Source organism: Podarcis filfolensis (genome assembly GCF_964270895.1).
Source record: "Podarcis filfolensis genome assembly, chromosome: 2".
NCBI classification, from domain to species: Eukaryota; Metazoa; Chordata; class Lepidosauria; order Squamata; family Lacertidae; genus Podarcis; species Podarcis filfolensis.
In genome coordinates, this window is record NC_139605.1 from 12,194,546 (window position 1) to 12,215,731 (window position 21,186).

The window sequence follows — 21,186 nt, forward strand, 5'->3', positions numbered from 1 at the left end:
CCTTTTCGGTAGTGGCACCCGCCCTGTGGAGCGCCCTCCCACCAGATGTCAAAGATAAAAACAAGTACCAGACTTTATCTGAAGGCAGCCCTGTTTAGGGATCTTTTAATGTTTAATAGATTATTGTATTTTAATATTCTGTTGGAAGCAGCCCAGAGTGGCTGGAGAAACACAGCCAGATGGCCGGGGTATAAATAATAAAAAATTATTATTATTATTATTATTATTATTATTATTATTATTATTATTATTACTGAGTTCCATTGGCCCATCTCTAGCCCAGTATTGTCTACACCAGGTATGTGGATGGATCAGATTGGTATCTCCTCGCATCCCAGCAGACCAACATTGACAGGTGAGCAGGACCATCTATGTGCCAATCATCAGATATCCTACTGCTGCTGCCACTCTCTCCTTCCTCTGGCTCGCTGTAGGCTTGGGAGTCGTGGGGGGGGGTTTACAAAAGAGTGATCCGATCCCCAAACTAAGCAGCCTTCCCCCTCCCTCCCACTTCCAGCCAGAGAGCGGTGGATTTCACTTTCCACATCAACATCAAGGGCTCTCCCAACACCTTATCTCTGCCGCCTAGCACCCCTTTCCCTAGCAAAGCCCCGCTCACCATATGCCCCTGCGCTCCCTAGTATTGCATATAACTTTCTTTTCTTTTTTTCATTTTTTTTCAAAATTTTTTTATTGGTTTTCCAAATTTACAACAAACACACATAGGAAAAAAATTACAATATTAAAAAGAAAAACAAGCAAACATATAAACGCCTAACTGTTTGAAGCCCTATTTAATTTTCGTTGTTAAGTGACTTCCTCAAATCCCCCCCTAACTGAGTTTCCATAAATCTCACTGTAGCAGTTTTCCAATATCCACTTTCTAAAAAACTTAACTTAATCAAATTGCTACCTTTCTTTCTCTTAAAGATAATTTCAAACTTAATGTTATACAATTCAACATATTTTACTCCTAGGCCAATTTGATACTTACAAATAGTTTTACTTATATTATATTAGAATATCTAGCTAAATAATCCTTAAATTTCTTCTTGATATGCCTCCTCTTTCTGATTGCGGATCCGTCCAGTCAGGTCAGCCAGCTCCAAAAAGTCCATCATCTTCATCTGCCATTACTCCACTCTTGGTATTTCTTGCAATTTCCAATTTTTGGCTAACAAAATTCTTGCTGCAGTTGTGGCATACAAAAACAATCTAACGTCTTTCTTGGGCAATTCCAATCCTGCATATAACTTTCTTAATGGGGGGGGGGGACTTTCCTGAATTCCACAGCGATCCCCCCCCCCAATCAAGAGTTGTTTTGTACAACACTCACAGAGGCACAGTGGCCCCTAGAATAAAATAACAAATAAGGGAAAAAAATATAGAATTGTAGAGTTGGAAGAGACCTCCAAGTCTCATCTAGTCCAACCCCGTGTCGTGCAGGAATCTCATCCAAAGCAATCCAGGTATTGACTGGAGAAAATTATTGTGGCTCCTGATGGAGAGCGCGTGGTGCTGTGTTTTTTGCTTAATGTTTCGTGGACAGTTCTGGAATTCAAAATTTCATTCAAAATAATAATAGTAATAAATTTTATTTATATCCCACCCTCCCCAGCCGAAGCCAGGCTCAGGGCGGCTAACAACAATAAAATAGTGCAACATTCTAAAAACATTTCATTATAAAAATTAATTAAAATCCAATTGATGGCAACCATTAAGCTTAAGTTCTGTAAAGACTGCCAAAGGAGGGAGTCAGGCTGCGCACATGGGAACTAGTAGCCACTTTCTGCGTTGTCTTGCAGGGTATGGGGGGAGCGGGGGAGAGAAGCCTTTCGTTTAATTTTCTGCAAAGCTGCTTAATATTCTGCAAAGCTGCAGCGCTCCATTGCAAGAAGGAGTTGGGCTCTCCTGATGCCAAAGGATGCAGCGAATGCATCTTTGGCTGCTGAGCAGGAGAGCACAGGCAGCCGGAAGTCCATGCACCGCGCAGACAGCAGCAGCAGCAGCTTCTTGTGAGAAAGGAAGTGGGAGGCGTCTCTCTCTCTCTCTGCAACCCCCCCTCTGGCACCTGGAAGAATAATAGAGTAAGTGAGCGAGAGAGTTAAGGGAGGAGGATCTCCTGGCCTGTGGCTGCTGTTTCTTTGGAGCGCTGCAAGAAAGAACTGCACCTCTGAGCATCACTTGGGGCCTTTAGGAAGGAGAAGATTCGTTCAGGTACCCGAGCCAAGGCCGGTGGCTGATGCATCATCTTCTGCCAAAATGTGGGGCTTTCAGAGGCTGCTGTCCAGAGGATTGGGGGATGGAGGGTGGTGGTGGTGGGGAGATCTGCCTGCCCTCTGCGATGGGACCTCCTAACGAAAGGCGATCCCCTGCAGCCTGATGGAGCCTTAAGGAGACTCAGCAAATGCAACCCCACCCCGTTTTGCAGGAAGATCTCCCAGCGTTGCAGTCAATTCATGTGAGGCCTGATCTACGCATGCAGCCAAATGAGGTAGTAGAGCAGATCTGAAGAAGAGATCTAAGGCTGGATCAGGCCAGTGGCTCATCAGGTGCAGCATTCTGCTCTCTGGACAGAAACCCCTTAGCATCACCTTTCCGAGAAGAAAGTGAGCCCTCCTGCAACATTACTGCAGATCGGAGGAGGATAAAAGCACCAGGCCAAAACAGAGCCTTTGCTTCCCTCCTCTCCTTTTGACCCCACATGCTCAGAAAAATCTGTCAAAATCTTTCTACAATTTCTACTTTTACTTAAGTATTTTTAATTGCTTTACTTCATTTAAGGGGGACAGCTTGCCCTCCCCGGCTACTCCTCTGGGTGACAGACCCCTCATATAAGTCAAATAAGTCTCTGTATCTCTTCAAAGGAACCTAGGACGCCGTCTTGCCCAGTCAGGGTGTTGGCCTACCTACCCCAATATTGTCTACACTGACTGGCAACAATTTCTCTCAAGGGTCTCATGAGCGGGGGAGGGGTGTCTTTCCCAGCTGGGACGCAGGTGGCACTGTGGTCTAAACCACTGAGCCTCTTGGGCTTGCCAATCGGAAGGTTGGCAGTTTAAATCTGTGCGATGGTGGTGAGCTCCCATTGCTCTGTCCCAACTTCTGCCAGCCTAGCAGTTCGAAAGCACACCAGTGCAAGTAGATAAATAGGTACCCCTGCGGCAGGAAGAAAAACGGTGTTTCTGTGCACTCTGGTTTTTAAATATGCTGGAAGCTGTCCAAGTGGCTGGGGCAACCTAGTCAGATGGGTGGGGTACAAATACTAAAATTATTGTTGTTATTATTTCTCTCTTCTAAATCTTGAAGTCCAAAAGAGGAAGACTCCCAGCAGGAACTCCGAGAAGATGGAGGAAAATCACCACAAAAGATGGAGCTCCGCCAGCTGTGCCGTGGGAGCTGCTTCCAGCTTTGCCACCACGCTGGTGACCTTCCCCGTCTACAAGACCATTTTCCGCCAGCAGCTCCACGCCTTGTCCATCACGGAGGCCATCAGCCAGCTGCGCCAGGAGGGCCTTGCCAGCTTCGCACGAGGCATTGCCCCTCCGCTCCTGGCCAGGACGTTGCAGGGGGCCTTGATGTACGGCACCCACGACAACCTCCTTCGAGCCTTCTCAGACAGGTCCCCCGGGCCTTACTCGCTGAGGGACCGAGCCTTCGCAGGCCTCCTCTCGGGCTTCCTAGAAGCACTGACCTTTGGCCCCTTCGAGAGGGTCCAGAACGTTCTCCAGGACGGGCGGACCGTGAGGAGATTCCCCACAACCTGGAGCATCCTGGAGGAATTCAACTCCTACGCCCCCAAGGAGAGGCTGGCCCTGGGCTACTACCGAGGCCTCAGCCTCATCCTGACCCGCAATGGCCTGGGCTGTGCCCTCTACTTCTCCTTCAAGGACCCCCTCCGCGATGGCCTGTCTGACAGGGGCTTGCCCCGCTGGCTCCCGGCCCTGGTGTCGGGCAGCGTGAACGGAACCGCCATCTCCTTCCTCCTCTTCCCTCTCAGCGTCCTCATCGCCAACGTGCAGTCTCAGGTGGGGAAGGAGGAGACCCTCAGACTCCCGGCGACGGCTGCAGCCGTCTGGAGGGCTCGGGGCAGGAAAGCCATGCTCCTCTACAGAGGAGGGTCCCTGCTCATCCTCCGGGCCGGAGTCACATGGGGCCTCACCACAGCCATCTATGACTTGCTTGTGGACATCAGGGGCTAGGAGACCCTGTCCCATCCCGTTAAGGCCTTCCCAGAGCGGGGGACATTATTCCGGGCCAGGCCAGAGAGGAAAGGTCCCCGTAGGTGAGGCATGGAGAGGAAAACAGCACGGAAGACTGTTAAGTTGTGGGTAGACATAGCAGACGACGCAGCGATTCTCCAAACAGCTCTTTATTTATAAGCTAGAACAGAACTGAACTGAAGGGTTCAGCCAGCCTGCTTATATAGAGCTCCAGTACAACGTAACTGTAACAACTTTCTGTAACTATCCAATCACTGAACGTCACTTTCGATCCCTTATTTGCATATGTGGACCTGAACTATCTACAGTACCCCCCTGCTGGCCCAGGGTGAGAACTTCAGTACATAACAAGGACAATGTTTAATCTTGGGGTGAGGTGGGGAAGAGACCCAGTTCTAGAGCAAAACAGCAGGTGGAAAATACAGGTCGCAGAATCCTCTGCAGAAACCTGAAGCTGATGGAGAAACACCTGCTGATCTTGCCACCTAAGGCCTTCTCCTCGATCCAGTCTGTGCCTCCGACTGCAGTCCTCAGCACCATCAGAAGTGGTTCCCATCGAGATGGGGACCTGCCTCTGAGGAACAGGCGCTTGCCTGGGGCTGGGCAGGACCAAAACTGGAGGTCCACACCTCAGGTTCTTCCTTTTCGTACTATATGTGGGCAGTGCTGGTTTTCTAGAAAAAGAGGTGCCGCAACTCACCATGAATGCCTCCCTCATTCTCTTAGAATGGGAATGGTGCCCACCTGAGAAGTGCCTGAACCCACCTGAGAGGTGAGCTCCAGCTGGGGGGGGGGACTTGCTGCATGCGGGTATTAATTAATTTAAGCTGCATTGCGAAACAAGCATAAGGGGAAGTCCCTTTGAACACACTGCCACTTTCTTCTGAGTAAATGCAAGGGGGCTTCCACTGTTAACAAACGGAGGCAGCAAGGAACAAACAATGCAATGCAATGGTTGAATTAATTTGCACACTGAAGACTTTGATAAGCCAAACTTACCTCTGACTCTTCTGATGAAGTGGGCCTGTACTTATTGCTGCAGATATATGCACCCACATGCGTACCTAGTTATTCAGTATTACAGTATACAGACACAAATCGTTATGTGTAATGCAGTAAACCTTGCTTTTTTAAGTGAGCTGTATCTCTGTACTAATGGCATGAATTAAACTGATTCAGTAGAAAGAACTCTTCGAATATTTACCTGAAGCTGGTCATGACTAGTCATTATTATTTTATTTAGTTATACCTGTAAATAAATTAAATGCAAAATGTGAAATCATTACTGTATGCTGATAAGGAAAATAATCGAAGTCCTGGCTTCGGAGCTCCCACATTCTGCCACTGGTTGGCGCTCAAAGCAGCAGTTGCAAAAGCACGCAATTAATACAGTTTACCTTTTTACCTCGGGTTAAGTACTTAATTTGTTCCGAAGGTCCGTTCTTAACCTGAAACTGTTCTTAACCTGAAGCACCACTTTAGCTAATGAGACCTCCTGCTGCCACCGCGCCGCCGGAGCACGATTTCTGTTCTCATCCTGAAGCAAAGTTCTTAACCCGAGGTAATATTTCTGAGTTAGCGGAGTCTGTAACCTGAAGCGTATGTAACCTAAAGCGTCTGTAACCCGAGGTACCATTGTACCTGGCAGTCAGAAATGGGCCCCTTGTCACAATTTCAAAACTCGCCCATCTATCCCGCCCTAAAAATTAATCAATTCGTTGGCTGGGGGCCAGCAGACACGGGAAAGCTCAGCCGTGCTGTTATTTCGATCAGATGACAATCCGTTTGGCGGCGGAGAGGGATCAGTCAGAGGACACGCATTGGGGGCTGCCTGGAACAGTTCCCGTGTCTGGGCAAAGACGACTTTCCCGGGCGGGAGAGGCGTTGTCACCATTCCGTTGCCCGGGGGCACCGTGCACGACAGCGCGCATCGAGCCGTCGGGGTGATTTCCTGCTGGCACATTGCCGGGGGGGCGACAGAGGGGCGCCACATCCTCGCTAGTGGACCTAGAGTGGGCTGGCAGGGGCCGCAAGGCGACACCCCCTTGGAAGGCAAAGACTTCCGAGGGAAGGTTTCTCATTGGATGCTATGCTGGGGGGGGTTGGACTAGATGACTCCTGGTGTCCCCTTTCAACACTAGGGTTGGGCATTCAGAAAAACCCCACCTGCCTTATCGGCCCCGCTTCCCGGCGACCACGTGCTGTCTCTGCCAGCTCGGGCATGCCCTCCCGAGGAGCGGGAGGGGGGGAGGCGGGCCCGCCCCGTCCAGCCCTGGGGCGCGTAGTTTTCTCCGCCGCGGCCGCCGCAGCCCAGCCAGGCTCGGGGACTACACTTCCCGGCGTGCCGCGCGGCTCGACGCCAGCTATAAAAGGCCGCCCCGGACACGTTGCCTTCGGAGAGCGCGGTGCGGATCAGTTCGAGGGCTGCAGACAGTAGAAGGTAGCGGAGAGAAAGAGGGGCGGTGGCCGGAGCTTTGTGTCCGGGGCTGTCGGGCTGTACCGTCGAGGGGCGCGTGGCGGGGTGGTTGCAAAGCCCGGGGAGGGGGCGCTCCTTGCTTTGATCTCCCTGGGCGCGGCGCCGGGTGGGATCCCTTGGGGCGGGCGCGTTATGGCGAGGGAGGGGGGCGGCATGCACATGCTTCCGAAATGCTTGTCCGATGTTGACCTGGATGCACGGGGGATTAAGCATTTCCCTGGCTCCTGCGAGGTGCAGGTTCCTGTGGGTGTGTCCGGAGAATTCGGTGCATGCCAAATTCGGTGCGTGCCTGTTTTGCAGTTTGGGTTGGGATCACCTCGCGGTAAACGATGGTTTGGGGGCCATCGAGCACTTGTGCTGCTTGTTTGGAGGAAGTGAAACGCGAGCTTGCATTCAGGCGACCAGACTGACTCGCTTCAGCCGTCGGGCAACGGGAGCAGCCAGGGAGGAGGAACAGTGCAGAACTTTCGAACAACATGCACCTTGAACAATAGGTTTTCTCGGGGGGGAAACAACCTCTCCAGTATGTTGCTCCCAGCCTGATAACGCTTGTAATAGTATGATGACTTAACTATGTCAATAGTAAGGGGAGAGATATTGTGTTGCACAGTACATAATGGCTTTTTCCACCTGCCTTGCCCCACCCTCCAGATCTAGGAGCCTTCACAGAATCATAGGGTTGGAAGGGACCCAGGGGTCATCTAGTCCAACCCCCTGCAATGCAGGTATCTCAACTGAAGCATCCATGACAGGTGGCCACACAACTCTGCTTTAAAACCTCCTAGGAGAGGCCTACAACCTCCCAGAGAGTCTGTTCCACTAGCAAACAGCTCTTACTGTCAGAAAGTTCTGATGTCCTTTCTTGAAGCCCTTGGTTCGAGTCCTGTCCTCCAGAGCAGGAAAAAGAGAGCCGTTTCCAGTGGAAAAAAACTGAGGGGGGAGAGACTCTGTTTGCCTTTGAGGGTGTTTGATTTCACCTGCGCTGCCCCTCCTTCAAGAGGGAGTTGCTACCTTGGCAGGGCATTGAATTTATGTGTATTTTATCAAGCTCAATAGAACGAAATATGAGTCACAGGGGCATGGAGAGTGTGTGTATTGACTTAACAGTATGTACTTAGTCTTAATTAATTCTAACATTGCTTTATAGATTATAAATGCTGTATCAATTTGTTCATCACATATGTTCTATTACGTTTTAACATGCTGGTTATTTGTAAGCCACTTTGGGATTCCTTTGAATGAAAAACATCAAATAAAAAAACATTTTTGGCAGCAGCAGCAACAAGGGCACAAGGCTATTCAATATAGGGGCTTTGTGGACCAGCTGCAGCCTCCCCGTCTCACACTGTGGCTGGCAAAAAACCAGCTGCACCAATATAAGATGGGGGGACACACCTTACAGTACGCATGAAAAGGATCTAGGGTTTTAGTGGACCACAAGCTTAACATGTGTCAGCAGTGTGATGCAGCAGCAAAAAAAGCGAATGCTATTCTAGGCTGTGTCAACAGAAGTATAATTTCCAGATCAAGGGAAGTAATAGTGCTGCTCTATTATGCCTTGGTCAGACCACACCTGGAATGCTGTGTCCAGTTCTGGGCGCCACAATTCAAAAAGGATGTTAACAAGCTGGAACATGTGCAGAGGAGGGCAACCAAGATGAGCAAGGGAGGAACAGTTGAAGGAGCAGTTTAGGTTTCGCCTGGGGGAAGAAGGGGAGATTGAGAGGAGATTGGACACCCATCTTCAAATATCTTAAGGGCTGTCATGTGGAAGAGGGAACAAGCTTGTTTTCTCCTGCTCTGGAGTGTAGGACTCGAAGCAATGGCTCCAGGCTCCATGAAAGGAGATTCCTAAACACTAGGAAGAACTTTCTGACAGCAAGAGCTGCTCAACAGTGGAACGGACTCCTTCCTTGGAGGTTTTTAAGCAGAGCTTGGGTGTCCATCTGCCATGTACAATCTAGTTTTGTTTTTTAATTTATTTAATCATTTTTTCAATACAGACACCAACCACAAAAAACACATACAACAAAAACCACAATAACACTTATAATACAGTGTAACAATTCAGATTTGAATACACTGATATACCTATGACTACACCTTTTTTCCCACCTCTCTCTCCTCCGCCTGCTTCCCACCGCTTTCCGCCTTATCGCTTAAGTATTCCTTCCAGATTTCTTCATTTTTATCCATTCTTAATTAGCATCGATATGCAATTTGTTCGTATGTAACTAGTCTGTCCATATTGCTCAATGGGATCTTTTTGCAGCTCTTCCAATTCATCAAAACAAGTTTTTTTTTGCTTCTAATATGGCACGGTACATCCATGTATGATCTAGTTGAGATTTGTGCCCTGCGAGGAGTTGGACTAAATGACTTGGGATCCCTTCCAACTCTACAATTCTATGATTTCGAATAATGTTGGACGTTTTATGCCCTTTAAGAACAAATGTGTAGGGTGCTTGCACGTTCTTGTACATGTCTTATCTAAATGGGGGGGCCCCAAGCCCAAGGGTCAGCAAATTTTTTCAGCAGGGGGCCGGTCCACTGTCCCTCAGACCTTGTGGGGGGCCAGACTAGATTTTGAAAAGAAAAAGAAAAAATAAACGAATTCCTATGCCCCACAAATAACCCAGAGATGCATTTTAAATACAGTGGTACCTCGGGTTACATACACTTCAGGTTACATACGCTTCAGGTTACAGACTCCGCTAACCCAGAAATAGTACCTCGGGTTAAGAACTTTGCTTCAGGATGAGAACAGAAATTGGGCTCCGGCGGTGTGGCAGCAGCGGGAGGCCCCATTAGCTAAAGTGGTGCTTCAGGTTAAGAACTGTTTCAGGTTAAGAATGGACCTCTGGAACAAATTAAGTTCTTAACCCGAGGTACCACTTTAAAGGCACACATTCTACTCATGTAAAAACACCAGGCAGGCCCCACAAATAACCCAGAGATGCATTTTAAATAAAAGGGCACATTCTACTCATGTAAAAACACTCTTATTCCTGGACCGTCTGCGGGCCGGATTTAGAAGGGGATTGGGCCGGATCTGGCCCCCGGGCCTTAGTTTGCCTACCCATGCCCAAGCCTTTGACCCGGGTGAAATAAAGCCTAGTTTCTAAGTGGGGGGGGGGGTTGCCTTTCTCTCTGCTGTTTGGGTGCTGCCTCTCCCGCCCACCCCACCCTTAACGGAAGTGTCTGTGCTTTCTTGCAGTTCTCAAGTTGTCGTCTCGCTTCCTTGTGGCCAAGATGTGTGACAAGCCCGACCTCTCCGAAGTGGAGAAGTTTGATAAGAAGAAGCTGAAGAAAACCAACACGGAGGAGAAGAACACGCTTCCTTCGCAGGAGAGTAAGTGTTTCCTGGGACGGAGCGTTCCCTGCGGGCGTAACTGGTTTCCCTCCAGCAGCCAGGAGGAAAAAAGAAACTTAACAATCAGTTTGCAGGCGGAAGCTCTGCAACTTGGGGAAGGGCAAACGTAGCCCACGGCTTGGCGGGGCAGCTGGTTGCAGCTTCAAGCAAGGGCCCACGCAGCTCGCCCAGTTCACTGGCATCTCTGGGGGGTGGGCAAGAGATGTCCCTGCCTGGAACCACGGAGAGTGTAGGCAATACTGAACAGGGTCTGACCGGAGTCTGGTGCTGCTTGGGAGTCCCACAGAACCGCCTTGGCTGCCTGACCCCTGGCCGGGCTTGTTCTGCCTTCAGCGGCCCCACCCCTGGGATTGGCACTCCGGATAAAACTGGATTCCTCTTTCCTCTACTTCTGGTTCCTGGTAAGGAAGGAGGAGTATCCTGTGGTAGCAGAGGGGCTGCTGCTGCTGATTTCTGTCGACATCATCCGACAGGAATCTGGCTGCTAAGGAGGAGCTGAGCGTGTCTGGGCATCGCAAGGCCCCACCTGAAAAAAAGTTTCTGCACTTGGCTGGCTGAGGCCTCCATGCCCCCAAAGACCCACTTTTTATTAGCAGTAGTAGTTTTAAAAAAGAATTTCAGTCATACAAAATAAGTGATGAAAGAAAATGGGGGGGGGGGTAGTACAAAACGATACAATAAGAAAGGTATAGTATAATCCAATGTGTAGAATCGGTTACATTTCAACACATTATTTTATAATATTGTCCTAATACATACAAGATTATTATTAACCTGCTATATGCTATATAAACTTGTACCAAATGTCAGTATAGTGGTACCTCAGGTTACATACGCTTCAGGTTGCATACGCTTCAGGTTACAGACTCCTCGAACTCAGAAATAGTACCTCAGGTTAAGAACTTTGCTTCAGGATGAGAACAGAAATCACGTGGCGGCAGCAGGAGGCCCCATTAGCTAAAGCGGTGCTTCAGGTTAAGAACAGTTTCAGGTTAAGAATGGACCTCCGGAACGAATTAAGTTCTTAACCTAGGGTAGCACTGTATATTTTTCCAAAGTCTATGTCTATAAGCAATACATTCATAACATTGTAAGAAACACAGGTCTATAAGATAATCATTTATGTAAGCAAATGGCACCTAGATTATGGTTGCCCCAATGTCTAGGTGCCATTTTTCTCCGCCCAGTGGAGTTTATTATTATTTTCCATTTCATTTCTGTACTGCGTTATAATTTAAAGAAAAATTCGCCAAGCTGTTGACAACTCATTAAAACATCGAATTCAAGCTTCAAGGAAGATACTTCAGGTCCTTCTCTTAAGTGACATTTTACTTTCCCCATATTTATTTACCTACTTAATTTACAAAGCTGCCCCATAGCAGAAGTACTCTAGGAAGCCAGTGTGATGTAGTGGTTATCGAGTGGGAGATCAGGGTTCAAGTCCCCACTCAGTCATGAAGCTCACAGCCTCTTAACCTACCTCACAAGGTTGTTGTGGGGATTAAATGAACCTGGTACTCCTTGGAGATAAAGGTGGGATATAAATGTAATAAATATGCCCTTCTGCTTACCTGCTTAAGAAAGATGGAGGGGCCAGCCTGTCGCTAGCTAACCTGGCATCTAGAGATCTCCACGTGGTCGCAATTGAACCCATTCCAGTCGCAAAACACGCCTGGGTAATGTTTAACACTTGCCAGAGCACTAATAGTTCCTCCTTCTCTTTCAGCCATCGAACAGGAGAAGGAATCTGCGAAGTGCTCATAGAGAAGGCCTCTCCGCATGGAAACATCCACGTTCTTCCTCCCTTTTTTTAATTGAGGTGTTTTTGTAATATGATGATGTCTGTTGTGTATATTCAGCAACGCAACCTCCTCTTTAGCTGCTTCGGGGGCCCCTGAAGACCTGCCCCCTCCCCATTTCTTCCTGGGCCACTTCCTGTTTGGGGGCTGCCAAAGGGGTGGGCAAAGGATGCCAAGAAAGAAGAGAGTTCTGGGGCTCACGGCCCCCCCCCCCACAAATCCCTCTCCTTCCTCTCCCCACACGCAGCAGCTCCACAAAGTGCCACTGCCCCAAACCTCTTTCAGCAGCTTTCCTTGATTTGTTTTTCCTACAAATGAAATGGAGAAATACCTGTGAAAAATAAACGAACATGAACTCCTTCAAGGTTGTCTTTTGTGTCTTTGTCAGAACTGTGGAGACCTGTTGCTGCTTCCTTCTTTGTGGATTGCGTACCCTCAAAAGTCTCCCGGTTTTCCAGGGACAGTCCTGGAATTACAGAAGCCATCTTGGTTTCTGATTTGATCCCAGAATGTCCCAGTTTTCCTTTTTCCTCCACATCTTAGAGAAGAATTAAAAGTGGTGTGTGTGTGTGTGTGTGTGTGTGTGTGTGTGTGAGAGAGAGAGAGAGAGAGAGAGAGAGAGCGCGCGCGCGCGATTGGGTACGAAAACAGTCCTGTTTATACTTAAAATAAAAACCAAATGAAGGAAACATTGAAGCTGGCATACAAATAAGCTGGCATCCTATAATTTTGGAGGAAGATTTCACCAATCCACTTGAAATTGTTTCATTGCAGTGCTTCATATGTTAAAACAATGGCGGATTTTTGCATTTCCATTGCAGGCCAGCTATGCATGGCTTGTAACATTTGAAGCACAACTGTGGGCTGCTTCACTCTTGTGTCCCATCAGGCAGAAAGGCAGGAAATAAACGAATAAATAACACTTGATCACTGTACACAATCTGTTTTTACACATGCATGTTCATCCGTGGATGAGTGCATCCTCACCACAGAATATGCGTCATGCCTTACATCGCGTTAAGGACAAAAAATAAAGGTGGGGAGAAGCTATCCAAATGTGCAAAAAAGTTAAAAATGGGTATTTTTGACTTGCTCTGGAGACACAGAAATCTGCCTTTTGCTGTGATGTGTGAACTTGCAGTAAGACAGCAAAACGGCTGCAAACAGAATACTCGGGGCATGTTTCCTAATTAAGATAAAAAGTATAACCCTGTAAGGTAAAAAAAGAAAAAGGTAAAGGACCCTTGGATGGTTAATTCCAGTCAAAGGCGACTCAGGTTGTGGCGCTCATCTCGCTTTCAGGCCGAGGGAACCGGCATTAGTCCACAGACAGCTTCCCAGGTCATGTGGCCAGCAGGACTAGACTGCTTCTGGTGCAATGGGACACTGATGGAAACCGGAGTGCACAGAAATGCCATTCACCTTCCTGCCGCAGCGGTACCTACTTATCTACTTGCACTGGCGTGCTTTCGAACTGCTAGGTTGGCAGGAGCTGGGACAGAGCAACGGGAGCTCGCTCAGTCATGGGGATTCGAACCGCCAACCTGATCGGCAAGCCCAAGAGGCTCAGTGGTTTAGACCACAGCACCACCCGTGTCCCTGTAATTCTATACAGTGGTACCTCGGGTTAAGAACTTCATTCCAGTGGTCCAGTTCTTAACCTGAGGCGTGCTTTCGCTAATGGGGCCTCCCTGCTGCCGCTGGTGTGCGATTTCTGTTCTTATCCTGGGGCAAAATTCTCAACCTGGAGCAACCACTTCCTGGTTAGTGGAGGGAGTTTGTAACCCGAAGTGAGGTACCACTGTAATCCACTTATGACACATAGGCGACATCTGCACTATCCCTTTTTAAGAGAGTCATAGCACATTAAACAGCCTTGGGTTTGCTAAGGGTGCTGAAAATGGTTAGGAGACCCCCTATTCCCCTCCCGCAGATACAATTCCCAGAATTCGCTATAGAGACTTGCGTATTAAACCGCTCTAGAAATTTGAGCTCTGAGGAGAGGAATTGGGGGTTGCTCAAGAGTTGCACCACCTTTGTGAAACTTGCTGGTTAACTCTTGCTAAAGAGAGGTGGCACAAGAACTTGCTTGAAGAAAACTGCCCGTTAAGAAGCTGTGAAGAATTACTGTCAGCACGGCAGCTGCAGAAACCACAACACGCTCTGTCATATTTCGAGAAGACAGAGATACAAAATGTGTTCAGATGACTTGCGTGGCAATAAGCATCCTTTGAGCATACACTTTTCCCTTGAGAAATCCCGGGCCATGATCCTGTTACAGAGATAGGAAAACAGGCCCAGAGAGGAGGGACTTGCCTTGTGAGCCTACAGACAAGTTGATCCGTTTCTTCAACTCTGCTGAACCGCACCATGCATGTGTGTCCCCCATGTTCTTTTTCATTCCTCCCCAAACATGAAAGACAAGCATTTTCCTGAAAGAACCATTTATTTCATTATTCCACGTGGAAATAAATTAGATTTGGCTTCGAATTAAGACTGTGTAGAAAAAAAGAAAGTTGTTTCCCCCCCTCTGGAGTGATACAAAGGGAATTCTGGATAAGGAAAGGCTAGAGGATAACAAGCTTTGGCACAAAGGGGTGGTAGAGCACAGATTTTTGGCCTGAGGTGTTTGGAATTATGGGTGGTAAGCAATGGCCTGAGGCAGAGAGGATCTTCTCTCGGGTCCAAGGTGAGGAAACGCTGAGGTATGGAGTGTCTTCTCAAGGTTGCCTTTGATCGCTCCCAACTCCCCAGTTCCCCAGCAAAGCTCCCACATCATCCAGGGCCTTCTGGATGCTACCAGCCAGATGCTCAGCATTGGTCTCCTGGCAACAATTGAAGGCAGTGACAGCAAAGTTAACATGGGTAGGCAGAGGGTTGTAGCAGACAGCATAGCCGTCGGGGACCAGCGGCCCGTAGCACATCACACAATCCGTGCGGGCAGCTACCTGAGGGAGGAAAAATAAAATGCGATCAGCAGATCATCACCATCCCTTGTTACTTCTTTCTCTTTAAAGTACTGGCTGTTTTTCCACATTAAGATGATGATGATAATAATTTATTATTTATACCCCGCCCATCTGGCTGGGTTTCCCCAGCCACTATGGGCGGCTTCCAACAGAACATTAAAATACAATAACCTATTCAACATTAAAAGCTTCCCTAAACAGGGCTGCCTTCAGATGTCTTCTAAAGGACTTGTAGTTGTTTTTCTCTTTGACATCTGGTGGGAGGGCGTTCCACAGGGCGGGTGCCACTACCGAGAAGGCCCTCTGCCTGGTTCCCTGTAACTTGGCTTCTCGCAGTGAGGGAACCGCCAGAAGGCCTTCGGCACTGGACCTCAGTGTGCGGGCAGAACGATGGGGGTGGAGATGCTCCCCCAGGTATACTGGACTGAGGAATGACATAAACAACAATATTCCACAAACCACAAAGGAAGTAAAACAAACAAAGGTCTTCACCAGTAAGCACCAGCCTCAATAGCAACACACCGATTCATAAGTCTGTCTGGTTTTTTTCCACTTGGTGCAGGAAAAGTCTTGTGTCGGAGGAGCACCAGATTCAAATTCTCACTCAGCCATGAAGCTGACTAGGTGATGTTTGACCACTTCCTCTCAACTGGACCTTCTTCACAATATTGGTTAGAATAAGGGAAGAGAATCTTAAATGTTGCCTCGAGCTCCATAAGGAAAAGGTATGACTAAATTGTAATAAGAATTGGGGTGGGTTTTTTTTTTTAAGGGATGTTGCTTGTCAGGTCTCCAATCATGGTGCCATCACTGGCAAGGCCCTGCTCTGCACACCCACAGATTCTAAGAATGAAACCCAGAGCAGAATTTTTCCAGAAGGCCTTGGCAACCAAGGAGGTTCACGTGTGAGGAGGCTCTTGAAAAGTCACAACACAAGGGCCACGGCTCCGTGGTATGACACATATTTTTCATGCAAAAGGTCCCAGGTTGAATCTCTGGGTAGGGTTGGGACAGAGCCCAGTTTGAAACCTTGGAGGGCCACTGCCAGTCAGTGTAGACCAGTGTTTCCCAAACTTGGGCCTCCAGCTGTTTTTGGACTACAACTCCCATCACCCCTAGCTAGTAAGAGCAATGGTCAGGGATGATGGGAACTGTAGTCCAAAAATAGCTGGAGACCCAAGTCTGGGAAACACTGGACTGTTGACCAATGGTGAATATATACCACTTAAATTTTTTTTTTAAGGAAATTGCTGTACACAATTTTATAAATAAATGTCATTGGGACATATAACTAGGGACTCAAAGGGGATGAACGGAAGACGTAAAGGACTCTGAGCTTGAGCCACACAGGAATGTGGAGGCCTAGCAAGCTCTACCTGTCCCGTGGAGAGTTTCCAGTGAGACGCCACAGCGTAGGAAGTGTCCATGAAAAGCTCTGGCACCCGGAAGCCATCGGCAATGGCCTCCAGCTTCATTCCCAGCAAATGGCGGTCGATGCCTTGCCCAGCCAGAGCCTGCAAGAGAATCAGAGGACAGAGGATTTCATCTTCGTGATGACACTGTTCCAAGGCACCCCCCAAAGCTCGCATGCGTTCCGGACACAGCTAAAGAAGAAAGGGTGAGCTTGCTTATCCAACAATGGTGTACAGTTATATTCCTATAGCTTGATACCTGTGACTCAGGGCAAGGCAAACCATGGTTTTCTTCTGCACTTTCCTTGGTGTTGCAATACTTTGCTCTGTCACTACAGGCTGCTATTGTGCTGTTCGTTCCACCCACCTAAAAACAGCTTCTCCTGCAACCACCACCATGTCGTCACAGGGTGTCAAGGGGAGCTTTAAATATATCTAAGATGTCACAGTTGGAGATTCACAACCTACAATCTTTTGGAAAGGGTGCGGAGAAGAAATCAAATCAGAAAAACAGCACAGGCAAAATCATTTAAACGCACTTCCTGTAGCACTGTGGAGCTGGTCTAAATTCCTTTCCCCCTTGCTCCCACCCACCAAACCTTTTTGTTCTTTTCAAATACTGTGAGAAAGGATCAAGTCAAAGATTGACTGTTTCATCTAATTACGCCCTAATTGTCACCTGCAGTTCCTCAGGGCTCGGGCCTACACGTAACAGGGTTTTCTTTTCTTTTTTAACACACACAAAATCAGGCCTTCTTTCACTCAGCGCCAGATTAGTTCCCAACAAGAAACACACTTTATGTGTTTTTAAAGAAAGAATCCTGCTGCCATTTTGACTTGTAGCAGAATTTCTAACAATGAGCTTCCCATTCGCTACCAACAGGAAGACACAAGTCCTGCAGAACTCCTCACAGAGTCCCTTGTTTGTTGGTTACATTTTTGTAATCTCACTTTTCAGACGATTTGTGTATCCCACTGCCGCTCACATCAATTAGAGAGAGAAAGAGAGAACATGCATGGTGACGGTCTTGCAGGCTAAATAAAAATACAAATCACACAAAGAGAAGGAAAGGGTCAGGGAAAAAGCAGGGAGGGGAAATTAGTCATTCAAAGTGAGCTGTAAAAGTAGGCAGTAAGTGCTTCCTGTGTCTATTCTTTATGCAACCAAGCGACTCCTGTACAGGGGATTTTGTTACCTGTTCTGTGAGGGTGCTGTGAACCTCGACTGCTTTCTTCAGCAAAGACAATCTTTCCGGAGCCTAGTGTGCAGAAGAGGAGGAAATGGATCACAGATGGAGGGCAGGAAGTTCCAAGTCTCTCTCACACAAATAATAATAACAGGTGGTATTTGCCTATTGACATTATTATCATTATTTATTACTAGGTTATACTCAGAACAGACCCACCCTGAAATTAATGAATATAACTAAGTTAGGTCCATTCATTTGAATACGTCTACTCTGTATAAAATTTAGTTGAATATACCATCCAATGCATTAGATTTCTTATCCGCCCTTCACCATGAAGTGGCAGGGTGGCTTACAACAATAAAAAAACAAAACACACTTCACAAAATAAATTGTAGTCAAGAGAATAGACTGGGACCTAAATATATATGTATCTTGGATGTCAAAGGTCAGGGGTGAAGAAGGGCGTCTTTTGCAAAACTGTGTATGGTTTTTACTGTGTTTCTATATTTTGTTGCGAGGCTGCCTAGAGTGGACACATGATATTATTTATTTATTTTATTTATTATTATTATTACATAATGAAGGTGTCAGATGCACCTCTTGGGGGGGGGATTCCACAACTTAGGGTCTGCCACGGAGAATGCCCTCTTTCCAAGCCACCCCAACTCCCCAAATTCAAGGCAGTGGAATCACCTGACAATCCATCTCTCTTTGCAGGGAACTCTGGGAATTGTAGCTCTGTGATGTGTTATATAATAGGGCTTGAAATGAATGGTTTGAGTGTGGCCTAGTCTCCCAGGTCCTGGTTCAACACTCTAGCTGCAATTCATCATATCCAAAGTTACTGTGGTCCACTCTTGTCCTTTCAAGCCTCCTTAGGAAAACAGGGGCTGGATACCTGACAGTCGTCATCAGCCATAGCTCGGACAAAGGCCAGTGCGGCAGAGGTAGTGGAGCGAATGGTCTCCGTCCGGCCGCGGTGGAAGCGACGGAGTGAGGCCGACTCGGCGGTTGCGCACAGCTCCCCATGTGCCCTAAGGAAGGCACAGCAGTCAGGCACAACGACACAAACATACAGCCCTTCTGCGCAATGTACACAACCTGCCCTTCCTCAGATGAGCAATTCCACATACCGTACAGTGGTACCTCGCAAGACGAATGCCTCGCAAGACGAAAAACGAGCAAGATGAAAGAGTTTTCCGTTTTTTGAGTCGTTCCGCAAGACGAATTTCCTTATGGGCTTGCTTCGCAAGACGAAACGTCTTGCGAGTTCTTGCGAGTTTGTTTCCTTTTTCTTAAAGCCGCTAAGCCGTTAATAGCCGCTAAGCCGTTAATAGCCGCTAAGCCGCTAATAGCCGCTAATAGCCGTGCTTCGCAAGACGAAAAAACCGCAAGACAAAGAGACTCGCGGAATGGATTAATTTCATCTTGCGAGGCACCACTGTATTTTTCGCTCCATAACACGCACTTTTTCCCTCCTAAAAATTAAGGGGAAATGTGTTTGCGTCTTATGGAGCGAATGCAGGGGGGAGGTAGGCAGGAAAAGCCCCCAAGAGCCACACACAAGCTCTGCGAGGCTCTTGCGGGCTTTTCCCCAGGGGGAAGAAGGGACTGACGTGGTCGGAGAGGCTGCGCGTGGCTATGGCAGAGGCCAAGAGAGTGAGCGGGATGGATCCTGCTCGCTGTCTTGGCTTCTTTGCTCTTTGGGGCTGGGGGGGGGGTGGGCTTCCCGGGCTTCCCTGGCAGCCCCAAGAAGCTCTGGGAGAAGTGGACAGGCTTCATATTTTTTTTCTTGATTTCCCCCTCTAAAAACTAGGTGCGCCTTATGGAGCGAAAAATACGGTACACAAAAGCACATTCTTCCGTTTAGCCTTAACTGGTCTGATGCCAACTTGCACCTCTTCCTGGAAAAAACAGGACAGCACCTTCCATTTAACATTCCCTAAAGCCGGCTTCACTCCTGGATAGCTCAAGTCGGTCTGAGCGTGGTGCTGATCACGCCAAGGTTGCAGGATCGATCCCTGTGTGAGACAGCTAGTTGGGACTAGATGAACCTCAAGGGTCCCTTTCCAGCTCTACAATTGTATAATTCTACCTGTCAAGGGACACGGGTGGTGCTGTGGGATAAACCACAGAGCCTAGGGCTTGCCGATCAGAAGGTCAGTGGTTTGAATCTCCGCGACGGGGTGAGCTCCCGTTGCTCAGTCCCTGCTCCTGCCAACCTAGCAGTTTGGAAGCATGTCAAAAGTGCAAGTAGATAAATAGGTACTGCTCCGGCGGGAAGGTAAACGGCGTTTCTGTGCGCTGCTCTGGTTCGCCAGAAGCGGCTTGGTCCTGCTGGCCACATGACCCGGAAGCTGTACGCCGGCTTCCTCGGCCAATAAAGTGAGATGAGCGCCGCAACCCCAGAGTCGGTCACGATTGGACCTAATGGTCAGGGGTCCCTGTACCTTTACCTGTCAAGGCAGTCACCTCACCTGTAATAGGCTAGCTGCAGTGCCACCTGCAGGACAGAGTCTGGGCTCAGCCTAAGGCGTTTGAGAAGCTCCTTGCCAAACCCGCAGTAAGTGAAACAGCTGATGTCCAGGTCGGTGATGAGTCTGTGATAAAAGAGAAAAGGGAGACAGACTGATTAGCCAACAACCCTCAGCTGCAGCTTACAGTCTGCCTGCCTGACCACACACACCCCTTGCTATGCCAGAAACTATGCACCATCTTCCAAGGCCAGCTTAAATGCCACAGTGCAGCATGGTAGAATCTTCACCCAGTGCAAAATTCCGCCGCTATAATTCTGCATCAGTTGTGCTGTTTCTGCACCCAGAACTGACAGGGTTTCTGGTAAATGTAAAGGTAAAGGGACCCCTGACCATTAGGTCCAGTTGTGGCCGACTCTAGGGTTGCGGCGCTCATCTCGCTTTATTGGCCGAGGGAGCGGGCATACAGCTTCCGGGTCATGTGGCCAGCATGACTAAGCCGCTTCTGGCGAACCAGAGCAGCGCACGGAAACGCTGTTTACCTTCCCACCAGAGCGGTACCTATTTATCTACTTGCACTTTGACGTGCTTTCGAACTCCTATGTTGGCAGGAGCAGGGACCGAGCAACGGGAGCTCACCCCGTCGCGGGGATTCGAACCGCTGACCTTCTGATCGGCAAGTCCTAGGCTCTGCGGTTTAACCCACAGCGCCACACGCATCCCTAGCGTTTCTGGTACTAAACTTCAAAGCTCTGAACCCTTTGGGACCAGGTTTTGCCTATAGCAGCCCAAGACCCTGAGAGCCACTGCTATCCAGACAGCACAATGCTGGTAGACTAGATGGACAACAATTGGACATGGGAATGACCCAAAATGATCAAAGGGTATGTGTCAAATTTTTTTTGGGGGGGGGAGGCAAATAAGCAGGGTGGGGAGGGAAGGGAGATGTCAATAGGAAGATGTTTTTTGCCCCTTTCTCATAACCTTAGAACTTGGGAGGCATCCGAGGAAGCTGAATGTGGGAAGATTCGGGACAGGGGGGAAAAGGAAATACTTTTTTCACACAGCACATGGTTAAATGATGGTAGTCACTCCCACAAAAGGCAGCGATGGCCAAGTTTGATGGCTTGGAAAGAGGATCAGACAAATTCATGGAGGGTAAGGCTATCTCCCTCATTGCAAGGTGAGGTTACAGGGAACCAGACAGAGGGCCTTCTCGGTAGTGGCACCCGCCCTGTGGAACGCTCTCCCACCAGATGTCAAAGAGAAA

General features: G+C 48.4%; 4 protein-coding genes across 5 annotated transcripts in view; 2 read left to right on the top strand and 2 right to left on the bottom strand.

Moving 5' to 3' along the window:
- Positions 1–6,193, bottom strand: part of LOC310756939 (uncharacterized protein) — an 86,873-nt gene extending 80,680 nt beyond the window's left edge. Inside the window, exon 1 of the mRNA XM_083601903.1 lies at positions 6,190–6,193. The gene's annotated coding sequence lies outside the window, so the exon portion shown is untranslated. The remainder of the gene's footprint in view (positions 1–6,189) is intronic.
- Positions 1–21,186, bottom strand: part of LOC310756702 (carnitine O-acetyltransferase-like) — a 165,320-nt gene that overhangs the window by 115,203 nt on the left and 28,931 nt on the right. The window contains exons 10-14 of one of the 2 annotated variants that reach the window (XM_083601302.1): positions 19,920–20,042; positions 18,341–18,476; positions 17,449–17,511; positions 16,217–16,354; positions 14,299–14,819 (exon numbers count right to left, since the gene is read on the bottom strand). In XM_083601302.1, the coding sequence (XP_083457428.1) occupies positions 14,592–14,819; positions 16,217–16,354; positions 17,449–17,511; positions 18,341–18,476; positions 19,920–20,042 (688 nt within the window). In that variant the 3' untranslated portion in view covers positions 14,299–14,591. Of the gene's footprint in view, positions 1–14,298; positions 14,820–16,139; positions 16,355–17,448; positions 17,512–18,340; positions 18,477–19,919; positions 20,043–21,186 lie in introns of those variants that run through there. The other variant, XM_083601303.1, reaches the window with a different exon arrangement.
- On the top strand, positions 1,788–6,189 carry SLC25A53 (solute carrier family 25 member 53). The gene is made up of 2 exons (XM_083602389.1): positions 1,788–2,217; positions 3,310–6,189. The coding sequence occupies exon 2, from the start codon at positions 3,348–3,350 to the stop codon at positions 4,200–4,202; it is 855 nt and encodes a 284-aa protein (XP_083458515.1). The 5' UTR covers positions 1,788–2,217; positions 3,310–3,347; the 3' UTR covers positions 4,203–6,189.
- Positions 6,522–12,235, top strand: LOC310757320 (thymosin beta-15A homolog). Its single transcript, XM_083602644.1, has 3 exons — positions 6,522–6,663; positions 9,917–10,051; positions 11,799–12,235. Exons 2-3 carry the CDS (start codon positions 9,952–9,954, stop codon positions 11,834–11,836), a joined length of 138 nt encoding a protein of 45 aa, XP_083458770.1. The 5' UTR covers positions 6,522–6,663; positions 9,917–9,951; the 3' UTR covers positions 11,837–12,235.

Coding starts and splice junctions, on each gene's coding strand:
- SLC25A53 (XM_083602389.1), top strand. CDS start 3,348: ATGGAGGAAAATCACCACAAAAGATGGAGCTCCGCCAGCTGTGCCGTG.
- LOC310757320 (XM_083602644.1), top strand. CDS start 9,952: ATGTGTGACAAGCCCGACCTCTCCGAAGTGGAGAAGTTTGATAAGAAG. Junction 10,052..11,798: donor CACGCTTCCTTCGCAGGAGA/GTAAGTGTTTCC, acceptor CTTCTCTTTCAG/CCATCGAACAGGAGAAGGAA.